Here is a 13,171-nt window from a genome sequence, read left to right as displayed (position 1 = left end):
TGGTTGAATGAAATAACTCCATTCGATCCGCTCAAACGGATGAAAATATCAACATAATTCACCAATTTAACTATATTATTGGATGTCGTCATAATCTCAAATTTCATTTCACTTAAGATGATTAATTGATGTACAAAGTACATAAAGACATAGATAACATTGAAGTGAAGTAATAAACAAGCCAAGTGATTTGTGGCGTTTTATGGAACAGAGCCATCCAGGCCGGTTAATACAAAAATTGGTTGAGCATCTAATAATTTGACAATGTTCAAATTAAGGCAAGCTTGATGATGTGCAAGCCTCACATTATTGAAGGCAAAAGGTATCACATACACACTTCAGCAGGCATCCAGGTCACGGCATGGAGGAGGTTTGGGCTCACTTAACAATGTAGTATTCCCTCCTTCAGGTGCACTCCTAATCCGATGTGGATTTTGTGTGCCGTGCTAAATACCAAAAGAAAATCATATTCAGAGAAGGTTAGAGTCTGTTTGATTTCAGAAAACGTTTTGATCTTTGAAAACATATGCTGAAAAAAGGAACAGTTTTGCAGCTAAAATATAAAATAAAAACAGAATGTTTTCTCAACAATGTTGCTGAGTATCTAAAACATTGACAGTAATGAAATAGATCATGGTGAATACTCTTACCGGTGGCTTCTCACCCTTTCTCAGCTTTTCCACTATCTCAACTACTTTCTCTGGGGTCACATCTTCCTGGAATCAAGCATCAATATGACATATTACGAGTGCTTCAGAAGTACAAGCACACTAATAAACCCCTCCCCAAAAAAAAAGAGTAAAAAGAGGAGAGGCATACATAGTAATTATAAGTGTATCCTTCTGATCCATTAGAGTAATCAGCCACTGTAATCATAGGAGCATTCACACAGCATCCCTGCATAACACCAACAACATCAATCATGCATCAACTGCTAATAAAACTGTGGTCAAGATCATCACATTGGCACTCCTTTGGACTTCATAAAGGACTCTAATAAGGTCTGGACACACAAACACCGGTCACAAGAAAACACCTACCAACCACCATGGTTTGATAGGTGATTCTCGTCTTTCTCAGTTATATACAAATGTCACATAAAGGTCATTTTCTTCAGCTAAATTTCTAAGGGGTTATTTGGATAACTTCATATGACCTTTTTTTTATTAAAAAAGAATGTATGGCACAGTCTATCTTGCACCAAGAAAACTTATGCAGTCAAGAGCTGGTATTGTGCCCTGTCTTATTTTAGCAGCAGTTTAAACTTCCTGGCTGGCAAATACTAAAGCCAACCAGCTCGGCCCGCTGCATTATAACTTCACATACTGAAAACGGCAAAATACTCGAAATTACACACTCTATCAAACATCAAAGATATCCATGTATCAAATATCAAACATGTCCAAAGCTATTGAAATAATGACCATCAGAAAGTCCAATTTTGTCCTTCATGTGACTTCATCCCTATATACAATGATTGCCTCAATGCAAATCATTACTACACCATTGAATACTAGGAACATGCCAAAATTAAAACAAGATACTGTTCATAAAAAACTCACCATGCATTCCATTTCTCCAACAGAAAAGAAACCATCTTGTGTTACTTCTGCAAATCAAAGATAAAACAAAACTAATTCTTATGAAAAATATACGGTTCAAATTTATCAAGAATAAAATCAGGTTCATTGATAAATGGAGAAATTAGTAAAGGTGAACTAACCATTTCGTTTCACTCCCAAGTGTTTCAATAAAGCTGCTTCAATTTCCCGTGAACCTCGTATCATACAAGGTGTTGTTCCACAGACCAATAAATGATATTTGCCAACCTGAAAATTCAAAGCAGGCGGTTGATCCAGTAAGTTTTGGCCTATAGCCCTATACTACTGTGAATCAGCAGAAATAAAAGCAACGGAGCAAGAAATGATTTTCACCTTAGATCGATTGAACATTGAGTAAAATGTTGCAACCTCATATACTCGAATAGGGGCAACCTCTATAACCTTAGCAACCTGAATGATTCACAAAACTGTTTGTTAATAAAGGATTTAAATAGCTTCTACCATTATTAAGAAATTTATTATTCAGTTTACAAACAATATGTAAAATTAGGACTTTCGGTGGTGTACCATAGCAATAGGAAGTCACAAGCAAACCACAATTAAATTTATCTGATAGGAACTAGAACAGAAAATTAAGCAATTAATGGATAAAACACTGTCCCTGAATAAAGGGAAATAATGGAGAATGTATCAATATTATTTCTGAAATGGAAAATACTATCAGTGGAATCACATTCACACTGCCCGGAGCTATGCTACATGGAAGAATACTCTCTGCTCCTAACTAACTCACCAATGATTTCAAAGATACCTGTTCACTCCCCTTAGTATTCATATAACAGAATTAATCACAACTAGTCCACAACCCCTCCTCTCTACCACGTCAGCATTTTCTTCCTTGCTCTTCTTATATTTCCTAAATCAAATTCCCTACACCGTGGGCTTGGGCAGCTGATGTGGCATCAGCCCATTTGAGCCTAAATTCACATTGGGGCCTTAACATAAATGATAGTGATTATTTATATAGAAGAATGTTGAGTACATTAATTTTTTTTTTAAAGAAGAAAAGAATGTTGGGTACATAAATAACCAAACCGTGATGCATGCATAGACTTAAAACATAGAATGGTTAGTCTTCTAGATATCACCGTCAATAATAACCAAAGCCTTTTTCAATTGAGAAAGGTCTGCTACACAAATCAATGGATGCCATAAATGGTGGTTTGTGAAAGCAAATCAAAAATCTATTATAACATTTTAAGTTAATTGGATAGCGTTGATGCCTATAACAGAAATATGGTGGCTGTTATAAAAGTATTACACGCGTGCACAGCATACCAAAAGTTTTATAATATGATAAAATGAAAAATTAACACACCAACAACAATAAACTACATACACATGCAATTTAAGTTTATTGGATAGCGTTGATGTCTATAACAGTAATATGGTGGCTGTAATAAAAGTAGCACATCATACCAAAAGTTTTATAATATGATAAGAAGAAAAATTAACACACCAACAACAATAAACTACAAACACATTGCAAGAAATAAAATACACTGAAAGCAACATAATTCAAACATAGGATAGAAGACAATACCATGGGTCTCATAACATAGTTTTAAAATTAAGGTCAATTTGGAATTTTCCTGCTAAAATCCAATATAGCGGGTCAGAATCCGCTACTACAAACCAATATAGCAGCTATAGCGGGCGCTATCTGGAACCGTGCCGCTAGGACACCCACCGTAGCGGTTTCTTGTTGCTACGCCTCTATAGCGCGCTATTGACTAATCTGACGGGCACCATCTTAAATGAGGCTGCCATGATCTACCATTCAAATCTAAACTCAGTGGATATATGGTTAGGCTTGGTGGCGGGGTGAGACCGTGGTGGAGTTAAGGAGTGGAGTGATAAGGTGGTTAAGAGTTCTATCCCCACACATAACATAACACTAACATTTGTCATTCCAAAAAACAAATGTATAAACCCCTTTAAATAGTCTAGCCTATAGTTACATGCTGAGATCTTCCTTTACTTCTACCTGTTATACAGTATCTAAATTCTAATCTACCCTTTGTACCTCTTTGCTATATTTACACGGGTCTTCTCCAAACATGCCCCAACTACCAGAGGCAATAATCTTTAATCTTTTCTACAACAGATGCTACCCCCCAGCTCTCTATACAAAGCTATCATTCTGATCTTATCTTGTCTGGACATAATAAGAAGAATATTCACGAATGAGTTCAACATACCGCATCCATTGCAGAAACAGGAAGCCAACCTCCATGCTGCTGCTGGGCAAGATCCAGCAGAGGAATCACTGCAGATTGCTTATAGTTGGATGGATAGTGAGATATAATCTCCTTAACCTATAATTAAAACAGATTAAAATCATTAGAGCTTTAAAATCTTAAAAACACATCCTATAAACTAAACAGGATCACATACACAATATCAATACGGAACTAATAATCCAAAAATCATAGAAACATTATTGATTAAACCTATCAGTAAAGCATACATTCATAAATTCTACACTCTCTTATGCAATATTTTCTGCTCTAATTAGCTTTTAACTCTAAATGTTAAACTTAAACTCAATTAATCGATAATCGAAGTAAAGGGTAATGAGCTGAATTACAGCTACTTATTGATAAATTATCACATATGAAGAGTATGAGGTATACCCACATTCCAAGTTTAAATTTCTTGAATTTGAGAACAATAAAAAAATTACCTTTGCTTTGTTGGCATCATTGAATTCCCATGGAAGATTGGGATTATTGTCAGGAGAATCAAGGTGCTGCAACCCAATTCAAAAATTGATACAATCAACAATCACAACATTGAAACTGAAAACTAAGAAAATCAAAAAGGGCAATATGAAGAACACTTACATAATTGAGAGCGGTTGAGAAAACCCTTGATGGCTGCAAAAAAGGGAAAACACGAAGAAAAACAATCAAAAAAATTGAAGAAAAAAATGAAGAAGGAATAGAAGTGAGAGATTGAAGAGAAAACCTGACGGAAAGTTTGACGGATCTGGTTGAGACGATTTGCGGCGAGGCGTGCTAGCATTTTGGGAGGAACAAGGTGAAACCAAACAATGGATCCGAGAGAGAGAGAGAGAGAGAGAGAGAGAGAGAGAGTAGTGAAGAAGGGGGTAGTGTAAGAGAATGTAGAGATGTGGCACCTTGATGACCGTTCGATGATAAGTCTACACGTGTATGGAAGAGATTGCGCGACATTTTGTTTGGGTTCAAATCTTAGTCTTGGACTTGTATTAGTGTTAAAAATAGTCTTGGACATTTTGTTTGGGTTCAAATTCGGCACTCTCTCTTTCTCACTCTAACGTTTTGAAACCCTAGCTTCATAATCCTTACGATTTATGCCTGTAACTGTGTTAGGTATGGCTGTTGCTGTAGTTGCTGTAGCAAAGTATAAAAGGTGAGGCCAATGGAGTATCGCTAAGCTTGCTGCACTGACACTTTTGATTGAAAGCGTGTCCGATGTCTAAGCTTGTTACATCAAGGGATTTTTTGTTACAAAACTAGTTTAATCTTTTAAACCATATCTCCTCTCTCTTCTAAAAAAAATCTATTTTTTGAGAAGCTGCTCTTAACAACTTCTCGTTTGAAGACGTTTTTAGATTTTTTTTAGATTTTAATTTTTTTTAAAAGCTGTAACAAACGGATGTAAAACTCTTAAAAGTGATTATTTTTTTTAAAAAAGGTGATTTTTTTCTTAAAAAAAAATATAACAAACAGACTCTTACACCTTTATTGTTTGTTGATGGCTTTGCGGATATTTTCTTTTAAGGGCTCGAGCTCGATATGTTATCTCATGATAATCTACACATGTCTGTTATGACTATGTGGTGTATCCTAAAGTGCAGAAACAAGAAGCTATAAGATGACGTGGAAACGCAGCCTGCAATTTCATTTGGGTTGGTGTGGGAATCCTTATGTCAATGACAACATGTACATGCAAAACAACATCATATAAAGTTTTGCTAATGCTCGCTCAGCGACATAGGAACTGAAGGGAAATTGATTACATAAATAGGGAGCTGAATAAAAAATTTCGAATTTCTTGCCATGAATCATTATGAATTTGATATGATCGGTGAAAGATTGTTACCTCTTAAAGTTCAGAAAAAAAGGTTACTTTATCAAAATACAGAGGTTACTCTGGTAAAACATATTAATAGATTTTGATTTTAATATATTAGTAATAGTAATATTAAGGTCATTAAGAGCCCGTTTGTTATAGCTTTTTTTAGGAAAAAATCACTTTTTTTAAGAAAATAATCACTTTTAAGAATATTGCATACCGTTTGTTACAGATTATTAAAAAAATTAGAATCTAAAAAAAATCTAAAAACAGCTTCAAATGAGAAGCTGTTGAGAGCAGCTTCTCAAAAAATAGATTTTTTTAGAGGAGAGAGAAAATATGGATCTAAAGATTGAACTAATTTTGTAACAAAAAAATCGCTTTTATATAGCTGGATCCAAACAAACTAAATTATTTTTAAAAAAAAGTGATTTTTATTACGGTAAACAAACGCAAAATAGATTTTGATTTTTCATAAAATCTCTAAAAAATAATCTCTAAATTATTTTATGTAAAAATCACTTTTATTTTAATCAGTAACAAACGGGCCCAAAATATTGTTTAAAAGATTGAACTAATTTTGTAACAAAAAATCTCTTTTATATAGTTGTATCTAAACAAACTAAGATTATTTGTTTAAAAAAATTAATTTTTATTACGGTAAACAAACGCAAAATAGATTCTAATTTTGTATGAAATCTCTAAAATATAATCTCCAAATTATTTTATGTTAAAATCACTTTTATTTTAATCCGTAATAAACGGGCCCTAAAAAATTCACCGAGGACATTTATTGGACGTCGATACATGTATATATACTCATCATCGTCATCGTCATTAGATAATCCTCATTATCTACCGCGTTTATCGAGTTGATTTTTTTCTTGTTCCTTGTTCGTTTTCTATCGCTCCCTCGTTCGTTCTTCACCGTCCTGTCCTGCGGTTTGGTTCCTCTCGTCAAAGCAAAGGTATTTATTTTCATACACTATTTTTCTGTGAATTGGGGCCGGCTTAGGGATTTTGAGAAATCGAGTGTCGAAATGGAATTGAACAAACCCTCAGACTTACTTCAAAAAATGCAACATCATCCTTCTTCTTCGTCTTCTGCTGCTCCTACCTGCTCGGAGGTGAAAGCCAGCAGATATCGTCCATATGCTCGAAGGTCACCACCTGGTGAGTGAGTTTTGTTTAACATTTATATTCATTCACTAATACTATTCTCAATATTGTTTGTTATTGTTAATGGATGGTTGAATGAATTTAATGGAAGATGATAATGTGTTCCATTATAGAGAATTAGCTAGCTTCTTGTACAAATTTAATTATTACTATTACTAACCATTGTTTGTTTCTCTACTTTTCTATCAGATCCGAATCAAATTAGAAAATCCTACCGCGACTTTATTGTTAACGTTAATCTTGACGATATACCATATCCATCGCCTCCTGCAGCTAGATTAGTCAAGCTGGGTTTCGATGATCAGGTATGTACTCATATTTCCTATTGCAATTATTATCATGTTCACAAGAGCGTTGCTAAATAGCCCGCCCGACAGATTCAAGCACGAAATTGCACGACATGTTCAATCAAAGGCTATATGCTTTATTAATGACTTCCTTATAGCTTATGTTATGCATATATATTAAAAAAATACTGTCACCAAATAAATACATAGATAATCCACATGCAGAACTGATTTGGATAATGACCACCGCATAACAGTGTCTTGTTGTGATTTCTCATAAGAAAAATCTAGGAAATATGCAACATTTATCATTTTGCATCAAATCAAAGTTAAGAGAACAAGCTAAATGACAACTATAGAGCCATTTGTGCATATTCGATGACAAATATTGTCGTGCATTTGATCATTTTCCTGTTCACAATCATAAACCTTTTTTCTTCTTCACAGGTTTTTGATGCCAAACATTTGCCCAGGCCTAGATTTGGCGGAGAAGCTATAGCCATTCCGGATTTCAAAAAGGATCCTTCCAAGTTTCTTCTCCTAACCAAATCTGCCACTTTAGCAATACAGGATTATAATTCACAAACTCTCACAGACTACCAATTCGTCCATATCGAGATGGTTACTCGGCAACTAGTTAATGGTATCCTTTACCATATCACCTTTCAAGCCATGAATGCTGACAAGGAACATGCAACTTTCGAAGCCACAGTGCTTAATAAGAGCAAAATTTTCAGAAAGGTTAAGAGAATCAGGATGAAAGAGAGCAGTACTTGGTAAGTTATTTATTTATTTCTTATTTTGCAATTTATTTTAATCTTATCACTAGAATGTTTGTCATTTTCCCAATATTTTTCTTTGCATACATAGCAATGGTTTCCACCCCCCCTTTACCATATGTTTAGCCTCATTTTCTCGAAGGTTGTCAATTGGGGTTTTTAATTTGCCATGTTTAGTGTCCTGAATATGTTCATGCATGACATTTTGGATGTAATTAAGATATTTCAGAACAGCATATGCCCCTCCCACTAATTTGCTTACATTGTAATTTTAGCTTTTGCTTTTTTCTTGGTTGTTTCCCTTTCGTTCCCATTATTTTATGATCTTTTCATCTGTTCGTATGCAATTTGGGTCCTATTTAAAAACATTATCAACACGTTCTTCTTATTCTTTTTGTAAACTCGTTCTCAAATTTCCCCTGTAATGTGTTTTTTTTTTTAATCAACCTGTAATGTGTTTGTATATATTAAAAACGGAAAAGTTAATATCCCCTTTATCACGGGGCTTTTAGCCATATTCCCTTTTTTCTCTTGAAAAACTAGATCCTTGTCTATATATAAAGAAATAAATTTAATATGTACCTATTAGTCGTTTTGATCAAAGTAATTATTTTACGACCACACAATTTATGCATTTAACCATTCCACCCACATTTTCTTCAACTTGCGCTCCACCTTCCCCACCGGCCACTGAACAGTTTGGCGGCAATATTAGAGTTGCTGGAATCTTATATCGATTTATAACACCCCGTCTTTCTCCGTTTCAACTCATAGCTTCCTCTCCATTCCACTCGTTGGTGGTAGTAGAATTGCCTGTTTGTGTGGCCTTCCCCCCATCTGCAAACAATGGACCGTTTAATTGTTGTAGGTAAGTTGTTGGGAAATGAATGATGGGGCAGGTCTGCGTGAACAGGGCTGGAGTAACCTTTGTCCAGATAGGGTGACTTTTGTCTCTTATTAATCTTTTCAACAATGGGTGATGGGCTGCCTCCTACTCAGCCATGGAGTTTTCCCATTGAAGAACAAGACGAACAGTACAGGCTTGATGCTTGGGCTGTGAATATATAATTCTTTGTTTTAGAAGGAATAATATATAGTTTACCATTTTGCCCTCAGCTACTTTACATTTCATGTGAATATCAATTGAGTTTTTTGTCCAACGAAAAGGGGGACAAGGCTAGTGGGGATGTTAGCTAACTCCTAACAAAAATATTATTTGCTTTTCTTCTGTTGCATATTTTTTGTAAATTCAGTCTATATAACCTTTACCTTGATTCTTCAAGAGTCTTCTATAAGATTTATATGATTTAGCGTATCTACTCATTTGGGTCTTGTTCACATAATTACGGGTCTTTTGATTGCGCTTTGTTTTGTTCAGGTACAAGGGCACTCTCATGCAGCTGGTAAGTGAGGTTCTTTATACAACCTTTTTCTTACAATTATTAGATGACCAAATCCGTGGTTCAAACACACACACACACAGAGACACACACACCCTACAGTCACTATTATAAGCAAAAAACAACGTTTTAGGTTCATCCAATAAATGATGTATCCAACCAACATTATAGACTAGATACATTTTTTATTCAATGAACCTAAAAAATGAATTCTAGCAACTAGACAACAAATATATATATATATATATATATATATATATATATATTTGTTTGTGCTTTCTCTAAATATATCAACTTTTTCATTTTTTGAGGGAATCAACTTTTATTTAGTCTCTAAAAAATTTCTTCAAATTTTTGTACCTCTAAATTTTCTGTTACCAATTTTAGTGTTTCTTTTTCACAAAAGTTCACATAGCATATTTCAAGTGATATTTTTTATGACTTGTCATTGAAAAACTGTAAAATATCATCAACTTAATAATTTTTACTATTTTCATTAAATCTTTACAAATCTATCTACAACAAATAGTGTTAAGTTATTAAAGTAATGATATTGTTAGGGGAATTTTTAGAGGGAGGAGAGAGTAATAGTATTCTCGTGGTGCAATGATGAATGCAACTAAGGGGCATTGTTATAAAATGAGCATCAATATTAGGTTTCTTAGATTAGATTCATTTATGTTTTTGTTCTGTGTCTCAATTTGTTCTTACGAAATAATTGTTGATTTTTTTTTTTTAATTCAGGAGGATGATGATCCAGTTATCATGGACGTGAAAGATGGTAATGACGTTTATGCCCTTATGAATACCGCTCGACAGTTGAGGAAGCCAAATATGGGATCTGTCATGGCAAAACAAGATGAAGGCGCTGAAGCTGCTGGAGCATTGCCTGAGTAAAGATATTTAGGGGGGAAGTGGTGGTGAAATCAGTTAAGAGGTTGTCTTGGTTATGTGTTTTATGTTAAAAACGTGGGTGTTTTGTTATGAGTTGTATGTTAACTCTTAGGATTGTATTTTGAGACAAGTGTTTTGAAGTCACTGTTTTACGACTTAGAGGGCGCATAGATCCCTTAATTATTTCTCGGGCTTAATCAACCTTTTTGGCTCGTTTAATTGGGGATTGTTGCCTAATAAATAGAATTCATTTAATGTTAAAAAGAATGGTTGACTCAGTTCAAATTGGTGTGCTTATATGTTCAACAGATGATCTCCATTGTAATTTTCTCATAGTCTTCCCAGAGTGGGTCGCAAAAAACTTCTCACACAAGAGTCTTCCCTAAGTGGGTTGCAAAAAACTTCTCACAGAGGAGTCTTCCCTAAGTGGGTCGCAAAAAACTTCTCAAACAGGAGTCTTCCCTAAGTGGGTTGCAAAAAACTTCTCACAAAGGAGTCTTTCCTAGTGAGTCGCAAAAAACCTTAAGTCAGGAGTACTCGCCTTTACGGCTAACGTCAACTTCATCATTGCAAAACTTCACAATTTCCTTAACATAAGCTCCATGGTCGAAACTCTGACCCCAAAAGGATTCCCATGTTTCGTCGTCCCCATCATTAATGGCCTTCGAGCCCGCCGCATCCTTGACAATCTTCATCTTTTTAGGCGAACACTTGTTTGGGGCGAGCTCTTCAGCATTAGACTGTACTCCTGACGTCTACTCTTTTTCATTAGCATCCTTTCTCTTAGGTTTCCTCAAAAAAATGTCAGACAGATCGCTATAACGTGGCCCTCTGTAGCCTCCTTTGCTTTTGTGTCCGCCAAAAACTTCCTCCTCTGCAACCATTTTTTTTGTGAGGACGTTTATTAGAGGATATGATTAAAAAATTGTTATCCGATATTTCTGTATCGAGAAGTGCACCAACAACAATATTTCTTGAGTTAGGATGCTGCTGCTAGAGCATGTATGTTTTCTTCATGAACAACATAACGTTTCATCATTTTGTGTCAGAAGAAAGGACTAACAACAATCCTTTGTGATATTCCACATATGTTTAATGTCTTTCTATTTCTGTTTCTAGCGGTACACCATCATATAGGATCCAAGATGGTTCACATGGTTATGTTAAAGCTCGTGGTTCATCTGCTGCATCTGTTTCTGGTGATGATACACCGAGGCATGAAAAATATGAAAGTTCCGATCATATTGTGGACAATTTAACATCGAGGCGTGACTTAATTCATCCAGCTAAAACAAGTGTTCATCATGCTGCATCCAATATGAAAGTTCAGATTATACTAAGGTCTTCTTATGTTTTCTTTTAACATGTCACAATGTCTTAATTTGAATTGTTTTGTTGAATTGTGTAAATGCCTTCCACGACAAGTTTTTGATATCACATTTGGACATGCTTCAACATTATCCTTTCTTGTCATCACGTTTATGTTACTCTCTATGAATTTGAATTTTAGTTATTTCAATTAATAATTATCTTGCTAGGCTTTTACCGTTTAAATAGAAAAAAGGTTTTGTTTTTTGAAAAAAAAAAAACAAAAAAAAGGGTTAATTAAGTTTTTGGTCCCTATAAATATCTGCAATTTTGTTTTTAGTCCCTATAAAAATAAATCACACTTTTTAGTCCCTACAAAATTTTCCATTTGTGTTTTTAGTCCCTGTTAATTTAAAATTTGTTTAATTATGCTTAAAATTTTAAATTTTTTAATGATTTTTTACATACTTGTTTAAAATATTATAAAATGTTCCGCCACAATAAGTTAGCTCAAAATTTTATTTTTAGGTCCAAATTTTCATTAGTTTTATCTTGAATTTTTGGCGTTTTAAAAAAATTATATTTAATTCATTACATGTTAAAAAATTCTAATTTTTTTATAAAAGAGATTATTATAATGTTCTTAACATGTCTGTTAAAAATAATTTAAAAATATAAAAGTTTAAGTATAATTAAACAATTTTTAATTTAACAGGGACCAACACATACTTTTAGTCCTTGTAAAATTAAATTTTCTTAATTGTGCTTAAAATTTAAAATTTTTAACATATTTTTGACATACTTATTTAGAACATTATACAAAGTTCCTCCGTAAAAAAGTAACTCAAAATTTTATTATTAGTTCCAAATTTTCATTAATATAATCTTGAAATTTTGGCTTTTAGAAAAATTCATATTTGATTCATTACATGTTAAAAAACTTAAAGATTTCATAAAAGAGTCTCTTATGATGTTATGAACATGTTTGTAAAAAATCTTTCAAATATTTAGAAGTTTAAGCATAAAAACATATTGGGACTAAAAAGTGTGATTTATTTTTATAGGGACTAATAACAAAACTGCAGATATTTATAGGGACCAAAAATTTAATTAACCCAAAAAATATAGAAAGGTTTCGGAGATACTGCAAAACAAGAAAATCAAAGGTTAAACTTATAAAGAGGTAAAAAAAAAAAATATTCCACTCAATCTAAAACACGTACTTCTAATATTTTTTTTTTTCTTTTTTTTTGACAAATACTTCTTTTTTTTTTGGTCAGGTAGCCTAGTGACTATTTTGGTCAGGTAGCCTAGTGGCTATTTTGGTCAGGTAGCCTAGTGGCTAGAATTCATTCACCTTTCTCAAGCTGAATACGTGGGATGTCCGGGGTTTGAACCCCGGTCCCTGCATATAACAATGCATGTCCCTGCCAACTGAGCTAAACTCACGGGGACAAATACTTCTAATATATATGGACTTATCCACTTCCCTCTTATTTAAAATTTTATAAGACATAAGTTTTAAACGCTTTTTGATTACTCACATGTTTGATACTTATATATGAAACTCTAAAAAATTCGTGCATCGTACGATTTGAGATCTGGTTAGTATAAGAGTTGCTGAAAAAAATAGGGAAATG

General features: G+C 33.8%; 2 protein-coding genes across 3 annotated transcripts; one reads left to right on the top strand and one right to left on the bottom strand.

Moving 5' to 3' along the window:
• Positions 1–85: 85 nt before the first annotated feature.
• On the bottom strand, positions 86–4,685 carry LOC146951498 (NADH-ubiquinone oxidoreductase 24 kDa subunit). The gene is made up of 10 exons (XM_085747484.1): positions 4,593–4,685; positions 4,469–4,501; positions 4,309–4,374; positions 3,824–3,940; positions 1,935–2,012; positions 1,724–1,829; positions 1,563–1,609; positions 820–897; positions 651–716; positions 86–446 (listed from the first exon to the last, which is right to left on the bottom strand). Exons 1-10 carry the CDS (start codon positions 4,647–4,649, stop codon positions 339–341), a joined length of 756 nt encoding a protein of 251 aa, XP_085603610.1. The 5' UTR covers positions 4,650–4,685; the 3' UTR covers positions 86–338.
• Positions 4,686–6,527: 1,842 nt separating this feature from the next.
• On the top strand, positions 6,528–10,508 carry LOC146951497 (uncharacterized). Of its 2 annotated transcripts, none has more exons than XM_085747478.1 (5): positions 6,528–6,857; positions 7,053–7,168; positions 7,598–7,926; positions 9,308–9,332; positions 10,074–10,508. In XM_085747478.1, exons 1-5 carry the CDS (start codon positions 6,725–6,727, stop codon positions 10,224–10,226), a joined length of 756 nt encoding a protein of 251 aa, XP_085603604.1. In that variant the 5' UTR covers positions 6,528–6,724; the 3' UTR covers positions 10,227–10,508. The 2 variants fall into 2 exon arrangements, with proteins under 2 accessions (XP_085603604.1, XP_085603603.1); XM_085747477.1 differs by having other exon boundaries at positions 9,308–9,341.
• Positions 10,509–13,171: the final 2,663 nt, after the last annotated feature.

Source organism: Medicago sativa, chromosome 2 (assembly GCF_051527215.1).
Source record: "Medicago sativa cultivar Bolivia chromosome 2, Bolivia_mono, whole genome shotgun sequence".
Taxonomy (NCBI): domain Eukaryota; kingdom Viridiplantae; phylum Streptophyta; class Magnoliopsida; order Fabales; family Fabaceae; genus Medicago; species Medicago sativa.
The sequence above is the reverse complement of the archived record's forward strand: the minus strand, read 5'-3'. Positions and strand labels throughout refer to the sequence as shown.